This window comes from Epargyreus clarus, unplaced genomic scaffold (assembly GCF_041222505.1).
Source record: "Epargyreus clarus isolate Ecla_fem2 unplaced genomic scaffold, WU_Ecla_fem_2.2 ptg000006l, whole genome shotgun sequence".
Taxonomy (NCBI): domain Eukaryota; kingdom Metazoa; phylum Arthropoda; class Insecta; order Lepidoptera; family Hesperiidae; genus Epargyreus; species Epargyreus clarus.
In genome coordinates, this window is record NW_027332214.1 from 13508456 (window position 1) to 13528292 (window position 19837).

The following is a 19837-nucleotide window of genomic DNA, read 5'->3' on the forward strand; positions in this document are numbered from 1 at the left end:
ATTAGTTATCATCATACTTAGCCAATTTGATACCCAATAAGGGTAATCGGTCGTTAGGATGCCATATCGTAGAACATAATTTGCAGGAAATAATATATAGACGGAAGCAAAAACAATGGCTTGGTAGTCACGTCTACTGATTTTTTTAATGATTTTAGTACCTAGTTGCAAAAGTAGCGCTCAAATTAGGTTAAGAAATAACTTTTACATTATCTGTTTAATTCATAATCAAAGTCAGTTTATCCAGAATTCAATTTGATTTCTGCGACTTCTCGAAACTAGCATTACCGCGCATGTGTGATGTCGTGTAAAACAAAATGGCGTATGCATTTGCGATGTTTCTCCCATAATTTTATAATTCCTGCGAATGTTAGAAAATGCGATTGTAAACCTAATATTGTCTGGTACTATTTAATAACTTGCGCCAAAATTATATTTTGTAAGCTACTCATAATAAAACCGATGCCCTGAACGTGTTAATTAAATTTCCATAGACAACTTTATCACAACTTGGGAGAAATCATACGAGCGACATTAAGCTAATATATAAGCGGCAGTCCGCGTTGATAACTATTGCCGATTGTTGTCAACGATAGCCTGGCGTAGTCTGTGAAAGTTAGCGGCTACCGCTGACTATGGCTGCCTATCGCTAGCGAAGATCGCGAGCGTGGGCTATCGCTCATATACTAGAACCTCTACAATCCTTGAATATAACAATAATCGACAAGAATTTCAACCAAGCAATTAAGTCTCATTTTGGACTCACCATTCCAGTGCCAACGACGCGGGAGGGCTGTGGCGTCTGCTCGCGCAAAGAGATGGAGTACTGTGAGACGCGGGTGCTCGCCGACCACTGCTGCTGCGAGAGGCGCTTCTTCCCGGAGCCGTTCCCCTGGCTGCCCCACACGTGCTACCTGGGCCCGCACCGCTGCCGGCCCCTGGCCCGCGACTGCGTGCAGTACAGCCGCCTGAGGGATTGCTGTTGTTATAAGAAACTTGCTGAACGATGTTAGTCGTTTTTTAATTTGTCTGAATGAATTAGCAAATAACTTATTTTAACTACTGATTTTTTTGCATGTAAAGTGTGTTCACGCTTATAAATGTAAAATCCTTGAAATGTAATCCAACTATCGAATGCGCGATCCCTATACCAAGCAAAACTTTATCAGATTATATATTCTAAGATAGATTGTTCTTTTAGGGAAGGGAATCCTCTCCAAGTCGACGCGCCTGGGCGTCAGCGGCGTGTCTCTCCTGCTGCTGTCGATGCTGCTGTTCGTCGCCTACCTGTGACACACACACACACCGCAGCCCTACGCTGGGCCTGTGCACGTGTAACCGCGACAACCCTGGCTTATGGACAAGGACTTACTAAGTGATACGTGTGACAGCATTCATCCGTTTGGAATAATGACTGTGTATTGAAACGGACTTGCATTGCATCACGTTAATGTCAATCTCTGAAGACAATAATGACGGCCTTTAATCATAGGTGCGCAGCGTGGAAGCGGAAATATCTGTGCACCAGGCATTTTGTATGCACCGGATTTGATCATTAGTAAATTGGATATGAGTCGTGTAGCTCTTCTGATGCTATGGAGCTTAACACTTAGCTCAATTTATCAATATATCTATGATTAATGTTCTATGGTTAAAATGGTTTCTGTATTAACAGGTTTGTTGGATATGCTGTTTATACTTGCTTGAAAAAAATGTTTCTTCTCAAGATTTAAATCCAGTTTTTTAAAATAAAATTAGAGATTCGTTTTGAATCATCATTGAAATCAGACGACAAGACTACTTTTAAAAAGAATTGCTTAATCATCACCTATTGCATTATCCCTATTGTCAGACTCTAAATAATTTATAACCAAAATTATAGATATAAAATAATTATTAAGCGTCTGAGAGCTTAGTAAACTGTACAAAGTATCCTACAGGTTAACTCCTTTCGTCCTTTATTTTAAGAATACAAAAATCAAGGATCAAGTAAATAATTAGTAACGCCTACTGGCCACGTATTCCCCCTTTTCGGATCCTATATTAAATTTATTTTAGAAATCTTTTTCTATACAAAATTTGTATTTTCATATGCAGAAACCCTTGCGTCTATTTTCCTATCAGTATTCCGTGTTATGCAATGACACAACGCCTATTATTCCTAAAGCTAACCGTTACTCTTCTAATTACAATCACTATTTAGTGTAGGTAAATCGCTTCGTATTTCTTAGGTCGTATTAACGAGAATCTTTAAAACTTATAAAAATATGAAATTACAGTTTGTTTGTATTTGAAGACGGTATTATTGGGAGGTTCTGGTCTAATTAGCAGATCTATCTTGATGGAAACAGCATTAAATATCATTTGCTTAACATGGAGATGTCATGAGGACTTCTATATTCAGTGAGTGGATAAAGGTTGACGCATTAGAAGAAGATAAAGAAATAGCACTGGACTAGCGATGGTGAAGCGACACACATGTAACACGCTAAGATGGCTCTAGCTACTAAACTGACAATGACTATACATTACTGAAAAATACTATGACATTAGCAGTTCAAAAATTGGAGCTGCTTTCCTCACGTGTAACAAAAACATCAGGGATTCCAATTAAAATTTAACGATATATATTTGTCGTTCTTTACTTTATGTTGATCTTGGATGAATCAATTAACAACATACAATCAGCCGCGATATTTTGTGAAGGATCTATGGATATAATATAATTTCCTGACTATAGTTTCAGTTAATGCGGCCTAAGTATTGATGTTATTGCTATGTGAAATGACATTTTAAATTGTCTTTATGAATAGGAATTCAATGCCGAAATGACTTAGGTACTTTAAGATATTGTTCCATCCATCACCGTTTTGAGGTGTACCTACTACTGGACCTGGGCTATGGCAGTAAAATGGCTATTATAGCGTACGGATTCCATCATGACAGATTTTGCCGTGTAGCGAAAAACCAAGCATCGCTCACTCTGGAGCTCCGAGTTATTATACGACCTAAATGTCACTTAATTCTTATTCAAAGGCCTAAATGAGGCCTAAATCTTATTACCTTATAAGGCCTGAGTTCTAATCGAATCGAATGATAAATGATTACTAGTAGTAAGTCGTTTCGTCATTGATTTAGTACTAAGTGTTGATATCATTACAGCTGTAACTTTACATGAATTTTGGAAAAAAAAATATATAGGTATAAGTCAGTGTCTATTTAATGGATTTAAAACAATCGTAGCATATATGTATTACAATAATTTATATGTGTTAGGATTAATGGAAACCAATGATTTGTTGTTTTATTTATTTTATTGTTACGTAATTCAATTAGTGGCGCCAAAGGTGGTTTAGATTTTAAGTTACCATGTCATAAGTATACAAAAATTAAAATTAACTTTTTTTGTCAATTTTCTTAAAATTTGGAAATTAAAATAATAGTTATAATTTAAAGCATATATTGAAATTATATTATTGAGAACGTAAAAAAAAATAAAACCTCACGAAGTAGCCATCAGATTCATAACACACAAAAGTTATTTATTTACATTTTGGATCAAAAAATGTAATAAAGTACGAGTATGTAAGGTTCTCATTAATAAGTACAACACTGTTTTAACCAAATCAGTATTATACAACCGTATTGTATATGGATAATCTTTTGTAGTTTTAAGAGATCAATTTGTAAATTTAAGCTATTTATTGTAATACCGGATTCAAAATTTACCATTTTGATAATGTTTTTCGTTTTTTTTGCCTTAAGAAAAAATAGGCACAGAACAAAATGAAGTTTGCTTGTCTTGTCAAATTGTGGACATATTTGGAATTTAAAATAGTTACTACCTATTTTATAAAAAGAAAATACACCCATGTATGACTATTTTTGCTGTATTTCGATACATTAAAGTACCATATTTTGATGTCTACTTGTCTAATTATTCTAGAAATTGCTGTCTAAATGATAATGAAATGAAATAAATAAAGTTACCACTGTACGTGTTGTTATAACTTTTATCTGTATCCTCCTCTACATTCGATTGCCTATAACAAGCAATAAAGTTTTTAATGTGTTTTTAATGCCTTTGACAAAATTTAATTGGTTGCGTCTCTACAAACAGTCTTTCTATGAGAACAGACGATTCCACCTACCTGATAGGCATGGGCGTGTATATGGGGAAAGGGTACGGTGTTCTGAATAAGTATAGGCGGACAAGCGCAGAATTTCTATAAATTTAGGGATTAGTCGATATTTACTTATTGCTGTTTAAATTTCCCTGCCCTTTCCAAAATAAAGTTGCTATAATCTTTTCAATAGACTTAACTACACTAGCTATCGATTAATAAATTCATGAAATAGTTGTACCTAAATGAAGTTGATATAGCCTACCCGTTAATTTTATTGGTAGTCACGGCACGGAATCGCTGAATAATTAATAAATATGCCAACTACATGTAAAAAACACGGAGCTTTTGATATTTAATTGTGTTCATACACAAGACAAAACTTGGAACTATGAACAGTCCTAATACAAATAGAATATTCAGCTATCAGCTTCTGTCTATTTGTACGGTAGCCTATACTTCATGCAACCTAGTTTAGATTAGACTAGGTATTCTACTGTCACAGTTAGTTTACAATGGGTGTTATCATTTACATAGAAAAGCATTGGCGGGGTTGATAAGCGGTTTATTCCTGTAAGTAGATAGCAGACTTAAAGGCAAATTTATTTTTAAAATAGATATTTCTCTTTACCTCAGTAATTGTGATTTCTTACAGTAGCATGTTTTAAACATCGACATAATAGCCGAAAATTTTACCGCCTGCAATCCTTTCTAATTGTTCTGGATTTCTTCACAATGAGAACCATAGACCCTGAAGCATGGTACAAAAAGGTGAAAGATACGCAGACCAAGAGGAAAATATTTGGATCGAAATCAGCGACTGGTTTCGAAACTCGCTTGAGAAGCAGTTTTATAGATGCCGTTAAAGATTTCTGGGAGAACTGCTCCATAAAATGTATTAAGTATATGAGAGAAAAGAATATGCCTCGACCTGTAAGGTAAGTTGCAGCACCATCGACAAGTCCTTAGGAATGGCAACGTAGCTATGATCGCCCTTAGATAGAACCTGTTCAATAGGGCCTGGGCGATTGTGATCGCTTATCTTCAGGACTGATAGCTCGTTAGCTACGGCTCATAAATAAATTTTAATAGTTTAATGATGTAGTGAGACAAAAACGCTTACATGAAGTGCCAAGTTTATTCTCACCGCTACTGGCTAGCAAGTTATGCAGGCCGAGCGGTTATTGGATGGGAAAGATTTAACATATTTACATTTAAGTCGACCATTAAAATAATTCTATTAATATTGATAAACTTTATAAGTTCGAAACATAGTGCGCCTTTTAGAAACAACGAAGAGACACATTTCCTCAATTATATTTTTGTATTAACCATGCTACAGGCGCTGTTACATAATGTTCGTTTTGCTGCTGACCGTAAGCGGGCTCGTAGTATTAGAGAGCAACTGGCGGGCGTTCCGCAGCCAGCCGCCGCTCCTTATCAACCTGCTCCCCATGCAGCACCCCGTGCAGTACGTGGACTTCCCCGCGGTGGCCGTCTGCAGCTACAGCGTCATCAGCAAGACAGCGTTGAAGGGATATGCAAGTTATTTGTGAGTTTCGGAAGAATATCACTTGGTTTAACGATGAAGGAAAACATGTTGAGAACACCTGCCTCAGAGTTCTGTTAAAAAGTTCTTAATGGTGTGTGAAATCCATCGATCTGCAATCGACCTTTGTAGACTATGTTATGGCTTAAACGCTTCTTACTATAGAAGAATACCTGTGTGTAGCATTAAAATAGTATTGAGTTGATCATACATCATATTTGTTGCAATTCATGATAGATGGTGACAGTAACAACCACGGTGCCCCTGTGATTGACTGATTGACTTATTTATCTAAACTGTCTTGACTAAATTGTTGCTATTTATAAATGCTAGGCGCTTTCATAATATAATATTATTGTCAAATTAATATTTTTTATCTTCGTTCTTAATTAAATAATATATTCAAATTCAGATATAATCACGACACGTATAACATTTATTTGTTTAATGAGTAGCGATTAAAATAATTACGAATATTTTTTCTTTATAAAATTAATGAATTTCTTAGGTATCACTGAATACATTTTTTGTACCCATTAATTAGGCACGCAATAATCATTATAATAGTGGAATATTAAATTAATTGGTATAAATTTGGTAACATTCCAGACATTCGCTAGACCGCAACGGCACTTACACTCTGGAAGCCATCGAGAGGAACCTCCTGACCTTCGGCGCGCTGCTGACTTGGAGCCTCCCGCCCGTGGACGTGGCCTTCATGCAGTACCTGGCCAGGGTCGCTCATGAGACAAACGTCACTAATATTATCATTAAAGTGAGTCTCATCCACCGATCTAGGTCATCTAAAATAATATGAAAGTAAATCAAAAAAGGATATTTTTTGCCAAAACATGTATTATAATCACGAATATATAACTAACTAGTGGTGCCCGCGGCTTCGCCCGCATTTTAAAGAAATACTGTGACATACATAAAACGGAAAATTTGTACCTGCATTGGAATGACAGTGGTGCCATCTGTCGAAAATTGGTCTTACGAACTCCCAAACCCTCGTGGGCTCTTGGACAACAACTTTGCTAAAGATCATCACTTGATCAAATGCATAGTTTCCGATTCTATTACTTACGAATTAAAAATTAATTTAAAAATCCTTTTCCCACAGACTAAATTGTGAATCTAAACCATTCTCAAGTCCCCTTGAACACACACAACAAATTTCATCAAAATCAGTCCAGTCGTTTAGGAGGAGTTCAGTGACATACACACGCACATAAGAAATATATATATAAAGATTAGTAAAAAGGTGGTCATCAAGCGCATTGTGACTTTGACCAACTTTCCCAGGTAGACGTCAACCTATGTTTCGCCGACGATGGACTTCTAAGTTCTAACGAGTTTTAGAAAAGTTGACTACCTGCTCTATTTTCTAATTACGTTATTGTAACTTATGTTTTCTTTGCTTCAAACATTGATTTAAACTTTGCGTTGTTTCTTATTAAGTTAGTATTAAGTTTTCACATACCTGTACTCGGTACAGTTAACACCAAAGTGCTCATCGTTTCTAAAACGTTGCGGCTGGCGTACGGTGCGCGTGCCGTGTGACCGGCTGTTCGCACTGCGCGCCACTCCGCACGGTCTATGCTGTGCCTTCAACTCCAGATATCAGTAAGATCATCATTTTTCTTTAATTACAGCATTACTTATAATTATATCAAAACACCTAAATTGTTACGAATCCATCGATTTTAAGAATCAGTGCTGTATGTACTCGTACATCGTCGAATAACTTTAACAATTATACATAATTTATGAGCAAACATTAAAACTTTATGGTATTCCAATTACATAGTGTTAACAGTAAGTTAGGTACTTACTTATGACCAATTCAGAATGTCTATTTTATAAACAAATGAATTTTAAACATAAAATTATGAGTTATGGGATACCGAAACAATTTTTCGAAAAATACACTAAATGTCTCTACAACAACTATCTTTTCAGAGACGAAGATCTATATAATCCGGTGCAGAAGCTGAACTTCGTGGGGGATGATTATGGACTGTCGCTGGTAGTGAAAAAAAATGACAGTGACGTAGCGTACATCAGGGGACCGGGGGAGGGGGTTGAGGTGCTTATTATATGTATGATAAATATATTTCTGTCTTGATACTAGTATGCTGACTTTCGGCAACTTGTTAAGAGATGGCGCTACAGTTTTCTGAATCACGCTATCGAAATTTTCGAAACATCTTACCATGCGTGTTCCAAGCTTCCTCCATGTATGTTTCCATGGGCTAATGATGAAAAGGCACATTGTTATCTGTTTAGTCTGTACATCGTCTATTGGCTCATAATATTTTGTTTATATTCCAGATATTACTGTTTGATGGCAGTGAGTATCCGTTAATTGAAGGTGGTTCCCCCAAGATCTACTTGACCCAGCGTAATGCTTCTGCATTCTTCAAGCTCAGCGTCCGGGCGCAGTACATCGCTCCCGGGCTGAAGTACTTTAGTGAACAATGGGTAAACGACACTCTTTCTTTACTTAAATAAAAGACGCTTAAGATCTTTGAAGGAAACTTGAAATGTACTCCATATCATACCACGACAAAGATTAGAGATCGTGTCATTGTGTCTGACGGCCGTTAATAATAATATTCAATATTTTTTTTGCCTACCAAAGGTCGAAATTTGTTAAATTCTGCCTATAGAAATTATTACATTTGGATTACTTTAGATCAAAAACATTGAATTGGATTAGGATTACAAAAAAAGACCGTAAGTGGGAAAAAAAACAATATTATTTTCAGCGCGGTTGTCGCATACGTAAGCCACGAAGTCGTAACATTGACCACCGCAGCCAGGAATGGTGCTTAGCAAACTGCAGGCGAAGCGCGGTCCAAGCGCTGTGTGGTTGCGTACCGCATCTGCTGTTCCCGCAAACCGGCGACACCATCTGCTCGCCTGACCAACTTGCTTGTTTGAATAAACACAAAGGTAAACTTTGCGTAATATGGTTGTATTTTACTTATTGTCTTTAGATATCTGTAACCCCCTTTAAGTAGCACTGTTATCCTATTAGCCAATAAATTTAATTTAACTTTAACAACCCTTCAAGCGTTTTTAAAGGGTTGGTTAAAAAAATATTAAATTGTCGGTAGCATTCTGCGCGATTCAACTGCAGCAGCATTATTGCCAATGCATCCTATTTCTGTCATGCAATAGTGTTATAAAGTCGCTGTTCTCTTGTGACAGACGTGCTAGTAAGGACCGTTACAGCATAATTCTTTACAGAATTCTGTTCTATTCGGGTCGAAAATAAAAGTACTTAGTACGTACTTACAACGGTGGCTACTTAGTGTGAGGGAAATTCATTTGCATTTGAAGTGCTTTCAAAACATAAAAATGTTGTCAATTTTCGATCTGAATTCTAGAAAAATTAATGTACTTTTACCCTGGTGATTACGCCGATCCGAGCCTCAATGAAGAGTCATCCGACTCCCTGAACTGCGAGCACTGTTTGCCGGACTGCGGCCGCATCACCTACTCCGCCGCTGTCAGTCATGCTGACTACCAGTTCACACAGAAGCTGTTCTTGAATAATTTCCTGTGAGTAATATGCAAATGAAACTAAATTTGATTTTGAATGAAACAAAATAATTACTCCAACATTAATGCATTTGCTGGTTAGAGCTGTTTTTTTAAAGGATTGTCATGGAGCGATATCACAGTTACTTTTATTTTGGATTGAGACTTCATTTGTCCATTCATTGTCTTAATTTATGAACTACTTAGTTTTAGAGTCACGTTTAATAAATAAATAAACGTTTTTTTGCCTTTGCATGTAAGCAGTCATCAATGTATTTCATATATTTATCGAATTGGTATTGATTTATAGACAGGGAGCATCATTGGTGAATACGACAGTCATCCGCATTTTCTACGCGTCAGAAGACCAGCATCTGTTTATCGTGGAATCTAATATGCGCTGGGTTGAACTGATCGGTGAGGATATTTTCTATAAAACGTTTAAGTACGAGTATTCACTATTTACCAAAACTCTGAATGAGTTATGGTCCAATGTTATGGGTATCTGCGTGCTATTAAGACCCTCCTTGTTTAGGTAGTTCTCTTGTCACTGAGAAGAACTCTGAAGTCACTTTTGTCTTTTTTATATTAAGTATATGGGGTGGGTTTAAAATCAATGGATTTGAGTATTATAAGTAGAATGCTTATTTTTTTACTCTAATTTAGAGGGCACATATGACACGACCATGATTGTGATCATCGACTTCACGTAGAATCACTTTTGTATATAGTTACAGATGTTAATGGGTGATAGTGATTACTAACTATTAGGTGGCAGCAGTCGTTTGTTCAATTTTATTTAAAAATTAAAGATGTATAAACTTCTTCTTTTCCTTCACAGCGGCCTTAGGCAGTCGGTGGATGTTTGTCATCGCCGTAACATCAGTGGGCGCGATGGAAGTGGTATATCACGTCACTATCCGATGGGGTTACCATTATTTTCGACGCAAGCGTCTCGATCGAAAGCGTAACGTAATATAATGTGCGCACTCGAAAATTCGATGCGTTTCAACTTAGCCATCAAGGGTAGCAATGCATCTGTAGCCGACCGCGGGTAGGACTGTAATCTTACCTAGGGTTGATTACAGATAATGGATATCTGGTCGCAGTAGACACCTTCCATCAGGTGGACTGCATACTTGCTTGCCACTCTTACATTATAAAAAACTCTATGATGCGAAGAGTAAGATTTATATAGTAAAACTTAATAAGCTTTGTTATAATACAGAAATAATATTTTAACCAGATAGTACTTTAAACAGTAGTGACCAATGTATGTAAATGTTCGTTCAAATACAGCCTTCCTTGACCCACATATTATACACATGACCGTTCACGGTCAGTCATTGTACACTGACGAAATTGATTTTAATATGTTTGATTTATTTTTATGATATCCATGGTACTCGTATATTATTGGAAGCATTGTAAGCTCTTTACAGATTTTTTTGTGTTTGTTAATATCCTAACACAGCTTAGCCAGAGGTTACCTTTATAGTAGTAGTAAGTAAGTATAGTAGTAGAAAAAATAAACTCAATTCCCCTGAAAACTCTCCCTCTTTCTCGTGCCTAACAGTGGGACTACAAAGTATTGCTGACGACGATGACACGCAGAAATGAAATCTGTTATTGACCATTTGTAATGTTGTTTATAACTTAATTATAAATATAGTTATAATTACTGCTTAAGTTACTTTATTACTCTCCGTATCTTCCTTCCGCTTGTCTGTTTCCTGGCCATTTCCGTATGAAGAAGTGATTGTAAAGTTAATGGTCTGTGAGATTTGTGATTATTTACATATTTCCGACATTATACTTAAAATGGAAGATAAAATATAATAATAATACTTGCTTTCTACACTCATAGTCAAAATCCAAACACTGACATCTATCAGGAATTGAACCTGGAAACGATTGCGTGTTAGACTAGTATGGTGACCGTTCCATCATGCTCGAGTCACCAATATTCTCAGAGTATTATTATACTAAGTCAATCAATAGTAGAGTGAGGTAGACGGAGGAGGGAATTATGTATTTTATATGGGTTTCATATGTCTTGAAAAATGAATGAAAGTACTATTTATCACCAATACTTTATTACACTAAACGAAAGTCGCATTTGCTGTCCCAAGTTTATTGTATAGTTACTATAAAGATGCTAGTAGACTATCGATGTTTACATTGATTTTACGTTGACCGGATCGTTAGGTATCTCTGTCGGAGGGCACGGGTAGCTGCTGGGCGGAGGACTGGGGGGCGCATCCCCAGTTATGGCGGGTATAACCTGCGGAAGTAATAATGAAACATAGAAAGAATGAATAAATAAATAAGAATGCTTAAAGTGAGTTGAACCACCGCTGCACTTGTTTCTACCTTAAATGACAATGTCAAGAGTTGCTTTCTGCTTTGAAGGCTCGAGTAGAGGAGAAACACTTATACACCTCGTATAGTTAATTTTAGTTAATTTATCAGTAGTACATACGTAATATGATAAGGTATGTGTCAAAAAATGTTGGTATTCGGATATGATCTCATGATTTAATTAACTAAATAGTAAAATAATTTTGAGAGGCCACAGAATCATCAAACCATCAAATACATTATTTTTAATAGGCGTATTTCATCTGTATTCTTTTACCGGAATTCTAATTTACAAAAGATAAGGATTTCCCTTTGCTAATTTTTATTTGAGGAGTGTAGTGGGTATTGTTCCCGAAAATCCCCACTTATACATGAACCATATGCGATTTCAGCATTAAAATATAGGTCTTTGCATTTCATACCAGAATAAAATATGTACACCACTTTAATTTAAAAACGTACCCTATCCGAGTACCTGTTCTCCTAACGTGATGAGGATCTGCGCGACCTTCTTGATGGTCTCCAGGTCCTGGGTGGTGGGGAGCGCCAGGCGCGGGTCCCTGTCGCCCTGCTGCAGCCAGGACGCGCGGTTGGCGACGCGGGTGTTCAGCTCCGATACAGCTGATGTCAGGTCTGACACTGCTGCTAGGGGACCGCGGTCGATGTCATGGCTAAGCTGCAGGAGAGCCACTTTGTTAGAGTAATCAACCTCGTATGTAACATGATCGTTTTGAACACTAAGATAGAACGTAGGTCAGTGTAGTTTTTACTACAGCTTGAAGGTGGTAGAACCCTTTGTGGTTTGACTCCGACGGTACTACCGCCACACCTATTTCTGACTTTTAACAGTAGTGTTAAGCGCTGCTGTGTTCTGGTTTGAAGGGTGTGCTAAGGAAGACATATATTTCCGATGCGTTCTCGTTTAGTCCTCAGGGCGGCGTTTCTGGGGTTGATTACATATGTCCATGGGCGGCAGTAGCCACTTACCAGCAGGTGAGCTGTATGCTCTTCTGCTACTCCTATATTATAAAAATAAATATCCTTCAAACCTTTGGTAAGGGATATAAACTTATTAGGGGCTTTCAGCTTTGCAGTAAGGGTTAGCAACGCATCCGTGGCCGATCTTGGTTTGGACTCTAATTTTATTTGGGGATTTGGCTACTTTTCATTCGATAAGATGCATGCATGTTTTATTTATATAAAATGTTACAACTTAAATGTGCTAAGAATATTGATATAATTATTACAATCGAAGGTTGTGTAACTTACCGGGCCACTCCATACGGATGGCACAGCCACCAACAACAGCAAACATCGAATGCGTTTCGTTAGCATTTTGTCAACAATTGTTATACCCCTTCATTCTGATATTCTTATATGTTCTCGTTTAATGGGTATATTATCTTTAACAAGCCTCGTTTGTCTATCATCCTAATTGCTTTGAAGGCTTTGTTGTAGTTTCAGACGTGTTCTGAATTGTCCAGGAGTTTTAGAAAAAAAAAACATGCAATAAGTAAAAACTATTTTATTACATTTTATTTTTTCAATCAGTCATGTCGTAAACAAACGTCGTCGATATGGCCGTCGTTTTCGTGTCGTACTCGTGGTCGTGGTGCCCTTAAACGAAAGAAATAATACGCGTTTGTATTGGAATTTAAAAATCACATATACTGCAACATGTCCTGCTATCATTATAACAATTGCATCTCATTTTCTTGGGTATTTCATGGCCTGAAGTTTTATATTGACTCAATTACGAATTTACCTACGCTATTGTTGTTGTGTGCATAATCAAATAGGACATTCGATCTGGTAATTATTTTATGCTGGTCAAGTATAGACTGAAATTATTTAAGCAATATTTGCATAGTAGTAGTAGTATGTACTAAATAATTTAAATGTTCTTTAAATGTGAGTTACGCCACGTAGTATATAAAATATATAATATATCTGTAAAACCTGTATACATTACAGTATTCATCATATTCATCTGAATATTATCAGATCATTTTAAGTAACACTAGTGATCTAGTGTGTGTTACTAATTTGTACTTTTAATTATTATCCTAATGCTTAACGAGCCATAATTAAATATGCTAAACATCAATAAAGCTATCGGCCTAAAAATCTCATCTAAATTATATATAACTAGTCTTGACGACTTCAGTGATACCTAATACGCATACCTATTTAATTTTATGAATGTGTATGTTAAACTATGATATTAAGATACTTTGTTTCGATAATTTACGTCAATTAGTAAAAAAAAATATTTAAAGTAACAATACAAAAACCAAATGAAAAAAATTGTTAAAAATACTTGTTTATTTTCGGTGATTAAAATTATAATAATTTAATTATAAGGCGTCAACCTTGCCGGTTACACAGATATTATGAAGAGGCCTTTAATTAACTAAAAAAAAATCACAGCAAATATGCGGACTCTAGAAAAAAATTGCCTCCTAGAAACTGTCAAATTTCGACCCTTGGTAAGCAAAAATTGGATAGATTGATTACAAATAAGAGGCGTTAGAGTTACAATCCAAAAAATGTACCCTTAAAAAAGTTAGCGGCCCACCTGCTGTTAAATGGGTACCTATAATATATCCCAAATGATACGAGAGTCTTATCATTTTTTTCACAATATTATCAGCTGCTGGGGCAGCGAAGAGCATATGTTGAACTCATACCGGCTAAATCCCCACGGTGTTCCTCTGGACACCATTTGTAGGGTCCACGGGTATGCACGGGTTGTAGCACTCGTCCGTGGTTGTACCGAAGTTGTATATTAAAGGTGTCGGTGCTAACACTGCTAACTTAGAGGAACATCAAAGAGTTCTACTATCTACCATGATTGCTCTAATTACAAGCAAGTTCCACCTACGCACGACGCGAATGACCTCATGAATATTAAGACGAGCCGTGGCCGTTGAGTGACCTTTACTTAGATAAATCTTCATTTTACAAGGATTTCGAGCGTTATTGTAGAAACATTGTAATGTTATTTTAGGCTTTAGTAGTCTAACATAATGTTATTGTTTCTATTTTCGTAAACTCTTGTTTCAATCAATTTTCAATCGTATAAACTGTTGTTAGTGTTCAAATTAACAGTACCTACTTTCAAACTAAAACTATTAAACTTATGTAAAGTTAGAGTATTCATTCTGATAGGTCATTAAAGTATTATTGATTATTTTTTATATGTTTGTTTAACCTTCGTTTCGGCAGCTATGTCTGTGATGTCTTTCAAAATTAGATAATTAAGTAGTAGGGTTTCAGCTCATGAACAACATAAAAAATAAACGTTATGTTTTTATGTAGCTTTTTAACGTAAATCGATATCATAATTTCGTCGTTCTAAACAAAGTTTGCAATTTTGACTGGGTTTTGGCATTGAAATATAGCTCTTTTTTAATTTGAAATAACTTATAGCCTTAAACAATGCATGAGGATATATCCATGTATATTATTCTCTTTGAACCGCTGTTAAACATAAGTAGGTACAATCTATTTAACAAAATTACAGTTTAAAATATACTCCTAATATAAAACTGCATTAAATTATCATCAGTCATCATTAAAGCAGTCTGAACAACAATAAACCTTGACAAGTTACAAATCTACGTTATTAGGTAACACCGGCATCTCATGTGGTATAATACTTGTAACACTAGCCTTCCGTCTAACCTCGTCTATTTTGTTAACACATGTAATTGTAGCGGCGTGATTTTTAATCTGTGGTGTGGTGCGGTCGAAACATAAATTTGTAAGCACTACAATCGATGATAATGATGACGATGATCATAGTTGAAGATGGCAATTCATGAGAAAGTATTAACATGATTTAGTTTACATTAATGACGATACTGAAGATCTGACTTAAAACCAAGTAACACTAACTGATTGTTTGGATTCCGCAGTGTTTCAAATTATGATTCAATGTGAGAAATATAGAAATAGAAAATACGATGCATCAAGTATTTAACAACAATACTCGTATAGATAATATTAAATAATCTAATGTCAGACACTTCATCTGGCGCTCACCTTGCAAACTAACAGAAGGTCGAGATTCGCGAAGATGACGTGTGATTACACAATATTGGGGTCAGGTTCACTTCCCAGTTCAACCACATTATAAATTGAATTTGGCATTTGTATTCATTCACCATTTAGGCTAGATAAGTGTTCAGTTTATAAGAATCAATGACAAGAGGAGTATGAAGGAGGAAGGACAAGAGGAGAGGAGGTGATCTGCTACATAACCCTATCCACTTCTGTCCCCATGGCTCTTTTCCTGGTTGGTCTAAAAAATGACAATCGAAGAAAGGTCAAAAAGAAACCTTATCGAACAAATAAAGTTCCCATGGATAAAAGTCGTTCTAATCTAATAACTATTTTTACTTAAAAACAAATCCGTACCGTATCTCGTAGGTACCGCAATTTAGTAAAACCAGAAAGAAAATCACCATATGAAATCAGGCATTTTAGTCCATTCTTCCTCTATTCAAGAAACTTTATAATATGATTGAAACCACGTAGACTTAATTGTAGATACAGGTAAAGTATTAGGCAAATGATAATTTTCGTATTAGTCATCAAAGATCATTCAAATCTTTCGTGTTAGTTCCAATTCATTCCCCGTGGCTATAAAAACCGTATCGTATCTCGAAATCAATCTAATGGGCGTATTAGCGGCGATATTGGGCTATTGGGGACATTTGCGGACTTGCCGACCGATAGGCACGTAGCAATAACGGTGATACATCGACCGGTACTGGTAGGGTTGGCTAACGGCCAAAATAAAAAAATAATCTTAAATAAAAAAAAATGTGAGCCGTCACGGGACGCCTGGCAGATGTGAAACATCGACATTATTTTGTAAAAGTAGGTAATATGCAGAAAAAAACATATTAATTTTTTAATGTTCATATTTATAACAAATAAGAAAAAACTTTCGTGCGCTGCACGCCATCAGCTGATTTTGAAATACAATTCTGTCAGTCTTAATAAATTTATTCTCTGAGAAGAATGACATTAAAATTAATTAATAATTTAAAAACATTGTATGCAATGATTTTTATGTGAATTTTAATCTACCAAGATAGTAGATTTTACATTTGCTGGCGCTCAAAACACACCAAATATACGCGTGCTTAATGCACAGATAAATGCATACTTTAATTATAAAAAAATAATTAACTTACTGATGACTTGATGGTGTGTCATAGTGTGATTTTGCTTTCTTTGCAGAAGGCTGATCACTTTCACTCTCTAAATTATCACGGTCAGACATTTTATTATCAGAAAAATAAGCGGGCAATACTTAAAACATACAAAATACGTCAAGTGGTGTAAAACGAGTTAAAACGACTCCAGTCGCTCTCGCGCGGCGTAGTAATACACACGAATGTCACTGAACACGTTAAACGTCATTATTTTGAATTTTAAGCCTCAAAATGCCTTCTTGTGCAATGCATAAATGCAAAAATTATGCTCGAAAAAGAAACAAGATTCATGGAATCACCTATCACACGTAAATGAAGAGAAATTATTAAATTTTGTTTATTTTTCGTGTTCGATCCGCCATGATTACATGAGTAACCAGAAAGAGACAAAGTATGTTTTTGTCAATGAAAGTGATAAAGACGCAAAATGCATGACCATGCATTTTGCGTCTTTATCACTTTCATTGACAAAAACTTTCATTGATTGAATTGAACTGTCATAGCTCAATGAAAAAATTTTCATTGATCTATGACCATAGATCAACAGAACAGAAGTGACATTTTATTGAAGCTCACGATGTTCATACGTGTATGTTATAGTTTAAGATCCCACTGCTTAATTTTTATATTAGTGTGTTAATGTTTATTTAGTCAAAATATAACTTTTTATAGTTTATTTTAATAAAATAAAATCGATATATGGGAAATTCTGTATCCTAATCTCTAAATTTTCTTCGATATCTGTGGTAAATAATAAAAAATATTACCATAAAATTTATATAGGATAGTATACGGTATTTTAAAATTTCTTTAATTGAATAAATTAACCTAAACATAATTTAATAAACAATCTTTGTATAGCCAGAAATTAATCCTCAAAAAGACCACGGTAAGATTATATAAAATTCGCATGTCACGATGTTAGTTACTGTACTCCTGCGAAACGCTCTTACTGATTTTCATCAAAATTTATATGCATATTCAGAAAGTCTGAGAATTGGCTACTATCTATCTATTTTTCATATCTCTTAAGTGATAAGGGTTGTTCACCCTTAACATTTTTTTTATTTATATGGCAACACAATGTTTGCTGGGTCAGCTAGTACATTTATAAAATGTACACAACTTTGCAATTAATGGTCGTGTGTAAAATAAAACTGAAAATAATAAACATAAATTAGTAAAGATACTTCGCCGCCTTGAAATTGAATGAAGCCACAAACGGCTTATTAGTAAGTTTTTTTTGAATTCTTGACAAATAAAAACATTTTTAGAGAAAATTTACAAATAAATAACTAATACTGCGTAATTTACATAATAGATAAATAATTATTTCAAATATTTTACGGACATTTTAGCACGGAGACGTGGCAAAACTTTTTTACGCAACTATTTCAATTCTCAAAACTGGGTACATTTTCTTGTTAGGAGTGAGTAATCTTTACTAATATACGATAATAAATATAAACAATTTTTAAATCGTATATTTTAAACCAGTCGATACATCTGTATAGATACATTCTTTCATCAAATTATATATTTATATAATAATAATTTATTTAGTTAAACTGTACTATAACATTTCTACGTAAACGATGTACTAAAACTATTATCGACAGTTCTGGACATTTTTTACCTTCTGTTCCATTATTTCATTGTCTTTGACAAGCATGAGTATCAATGAGAAATATACGTCCATACGTCCCGTTTTTAACGGGACAGTCCCTTTTTTCGATGCTTCGTGCCGTTGTCTCCGAAATGAACCGTTGCCATTGTCAATTAAGTAACAGTAAATATTATAATTGTGAAAAAAACATGGGGTGCTCCATTTATCAGTTTTCATAAAGCGCCCCACATTTTTTGCAAAATTATACTATTCAAAGGTGGTAGAACCCTTTGTGGTTCAACTCCGGCGGCACCACCGCCACACCTATTTCTACCTAATAACAGCAGTGTTAGGCGCTGCTGTGTTCCGGTTTGAAGGGTGTGGTAAGGGAGACAGACTTTTCCGAGGCGTTCCAGCTTAGTCCTCAGGGGTAGCGGCGCATCTGTGACCGACCTCAGGTAGGAATATCCAATCCTATCTGGGGTTGATTACAGATGTCCATGGGCGGCAGTAGCCACATCAGGTGGACTGCATGCTCGTCTGCTATTCTTATATTATAAAAAAAAAAAAAAATAAATAAAAAAAAAATTACTTTTCCTTAAATGATTCCTAGATTGAAAATTATTTTCTTGTTTTTAGTTAATTTTATCATAAAAGCGTGTTTTTTATTATTTCTAACTATATTTTTTCAAGTAAAAAGTATTTGACATAAAAAAATCGATGTCCCGTTTTGACTGAAGTAATCATTGGTCACTATATTCCATGGTCAATATTTACGTTTGCGTACACTTGAAACGCAAGGTCAAACACTAGTTGTCTTTTTTTATCACATTGTTCTAATAGCTCTGTCCCTTATAGAACATTTGTCTATGTAGTTAAAGGTAATCGTCGCCACGCCAGAAATCTTTTTTACGTGCGGCTATAGATGTTTCACATCAAAAGATGTGGAAAGAAGCGCCTCTCAGGTATTCCCGGGGCGCTATGGCATGGGGCTCTCCAAAAATGTGCAAAGATAGTTCTCTGCCAAAGCCGGCGATGCATTGGTGACTCCCTGGTGTTGCATGCCTTTAGACAGAACGGTAATTACATTTCATCAGTGGTAGTCCGTTCGTCTTATCCCTATGCTTTAAGCTTAAATTTTTACTATTTTTTATAGGTATTTGAACCTGACGATAAAGCAGACGTGCTACCTGATGGAAAGTAGTTAACGTCGCCTATGGACATTTGCAACACCAGAAGAGTCGCCAATGCATTGCCGGTTTTGAAGGAGAGCTATTTTTGCACCTTTTTTGAAGAGCCACAAGTCATAGATCTCCGGGAATACCTAGAGAGGAAGCTCATTCCACATCTTACACGACCGTGGCAAGAACGTCCGTGCAAACCGAATATATTTTGCTAGTGCTAGCCGAAAATAATATTT

General features: G+C 35.7%; 3 protein-coding genes across 3 annotated transcripts in view; 2 read left to right on the forward strand and 1 right to left on the reverse strand.

Annotated features, from left to right (window-relative positions):
* LOC140742998 (uncharacterized) overlaps window positions 1-3997 on the forward strand; it is a 28194-nt gene extending 24197 nt beyond the window's left edge. The window contains exons 4-5 of the mRNA XM_073074122.1: window positions 775-1008; window positions 1202-3997. Coding sequence (XP_072930223.1) covers window positions 775-1008; window positions 1202-1293 — 326 coding nt within the window. The 3' untranslated portion in view covers window positions 1294-3997. The remainder of the gene's footprint in view (window positions 1-774; window positions 1009-1201) is intronic.
* Window positions 3998-4859: 862 nt separating this feature from the next.
* Window positions 4860-9935, forward strand: LOC140742575 (sodium channel protein Nach-like). The gene is made up of 10 exons (XM_073073480.1): window positions 4860-5062; window positions 5467-5676; window positions 6283-6448; window positions 7172-7299; window positions 7636-7762; window positions 8008-8157; window positions 8445-8631; window positions 9069-9243; window positions 9533-9639; window positions 9889-9935. Exons 1-10 carry the CDS (start codon window positions 4860-4862, stop codon window positions 9933-9935), a joined length of 1500 nt encoding a protein of 499 aa, XP_072929581.1.
* A 1425-nt stretch (window positions 9936-11360) lies between these two features.
* On the reverse strand, window positions 11361-13449 carry LOC140742527 (uncharacterized). Its single transcript, XM_073073428.1, has 3 exons — window positions 12853-13449; window positions 12059-12259; window positions 11361-11506 (listed from the first exon to the last, which is right to left on the reverse strand). The coding sequence occupies exons 1-3, from the start codon at window positions 12916-12918 to the stop codon at window positions 11399-11401; spliced, it is 375 nt and encodes a 124-aa protein (XP_072929529.1). The 5' UTR covers window positions 12919-13449; the 3' UTR covers window positions 11361-11398.
* Window positions 13450-19837: the final 6388 nt, after the last annotated feature.